Source organism: Enhydra lutris, unplaced genomic scaffold, assembly GCF_002288905.1.
Source record: "Enhydra lutris kenyoni isolate GAN:26980312 unplaced genomic scaffold, ASM228890v2 scaffoldscaffold33, whole genome shotgun sequence".
Taxonomy (NCBI): domain Eukaryota; kingdom Metazoa; phylum Chordata; class Mammalia; order Carnivora; family Mustelidae; genus Enhydra; species Enhydra lutris.
This window is the reverse complement of record NW_019154117.1, coordinates 15,499,918-15,501,445: the sequence shown is the minus strand read 5'-3', so window position 1 is coordinate 15,501,445 and position 1,528 is coordinate 15,499,918. Positions and strand designations below refer to the sequence as shown.

General features: G+C 35.6%; 1 protein-coding gene across 1 annotated transcript in view; it reads left to right on the top strand.

Annotated features, from left to right (window-relative positions):
* The window catches only part of LOC111153585 (chromosome unknown C9orf40 homolog), a 6,143-nt gene extending 5,204 nt beyond the window's left edge, over positions 1-939 (top strand). The window contains exon 2 of the mRNA XM_022512711.1: positions 360-939. Within this exon, the coding sequence (XP_022368419.1) occupies positions 360-518 (159 nt within the window). The 3' untranslated portion in view covers positions 519-939. The remainder of the gene's footprint in view (positions 1-359) is intronic.
* Positions 940-1,528: the final 589 nt, after the last annotated feature.

The window sequence follows — 1,528 nt, the reverse complement described above, 5'->3', positions numbered from 1 at the left end:
CTGAGCAAAGAGCCCGATGCGGGACTCGATCCCAGGACCCTGAGATCACGACCTGAGCCGAAGGCAGCGGCCTAACCCACTGAGCCACCCAGGCGCCCCAAGAAATTCTTTTAAAATAAACTACTAACAAAATATTTTCACAAATCCATGAATATGAAAATGCACAGATTTGACTGAGTCCATGAAGCACTTTGATTGGGCAGAATTTAAAGGTGTCTTTGTTGAAGATGCAAAATAAAAGACCACAAAATCTTTAAGTGAGTTTGCTTTTAAAACAAGAAAATTTTTTGCCTTAAAAAAAAAAAAAGTAACTTTCTATAAACTGTTGATATACTTTCATCTTTCTTTTTGTCCTAAAGCTCAATGAAGAATTTTGGCAGTATAACTCCTTCCAGTATTGGAGGAATCCTTTACCACCTATTGATCTGGCAGACATCGAAGATATAGTTGAAGATAACCTGCCAGAAGCAACGCTTCCAGGCAAGAATGAAGTGGTTGAGATTGACATGGAGTCCTGACAGAAGGAGTTGAAGAATAGGTTTTTCTGAATTTGAGGAGACATCTCTTAAACGAATTCACGTATTCTTAAGGAGAAAAGTTATTTTCCGTACTTGATGTGATACCATTCCCAAAGCTGAGAAATGAGGAAAAGTTGTTTGAAAAATAAATACCTACAGTCACTACTGAAACTCCCAAGGGGGTTTGTTAAGGATATAGCACAGTTACAGGGGAAGTATTTTATATATGTACTCTTAAAGAAAAATTTATGTTTAGACTTGAAATTTGAACATACTCATCTTATAAAAAGGAATTCTGACAGTTTTCAAAGTAGGTGGAGAACACAAATAATTCCTCTTCTCTGTACCAAAAAGTTAATTTGTGGTACATGAAATGAATATTGTTTTATAATAACTCTTATTAATAAAATGCTTTCTAGTACATTGTATTGCCTCTTCTTAGTTGAACAGATAGCCAACTTAAACATCTATGCAAACTTAAAATGTGGGGGATTCTTAAGGTGGTATAGTTTTAAAAGAACTTTCTAAATGTAAAGTAGTGAAAATTCCCATTTGGGTAGCATGTTTGCATAGCTTCCAGTGTTTGATACTTGTTTAACTCTACTTTGGGGAATCATAAATGGTTAAAGAACAATGAGGAGCAAATAGGTGTTGCCCCCCCACCCTTTTCCTGGGTAAGAAGAAAGAAATTTAGTTGTATTTTTTAATTTCTTGATTTCGAATTGTTTTGAGGGCATGGTTTTTATTGCTTATTACTTTAGACTTGTTCTCAACACAGAAAACACTTCAGAAATCCTTGCCTGAGCCCCACTGGAGAGATTCCCATTTAATTGAGATGGGCCTTAGGTATAGCTATTTTTTAAAACACCAGTCCTCCTTTTCCCCAGTCCTAATGCGTGGAGAACTTTAAGAACCACTAGACTAATGGTAGTTTTTCCTGTTTAAAGGAGATAACTCATTTGAGATGAAGCAACTCCTCTTAATTAGCTTTGTTTTTATTTTGTTCTTTC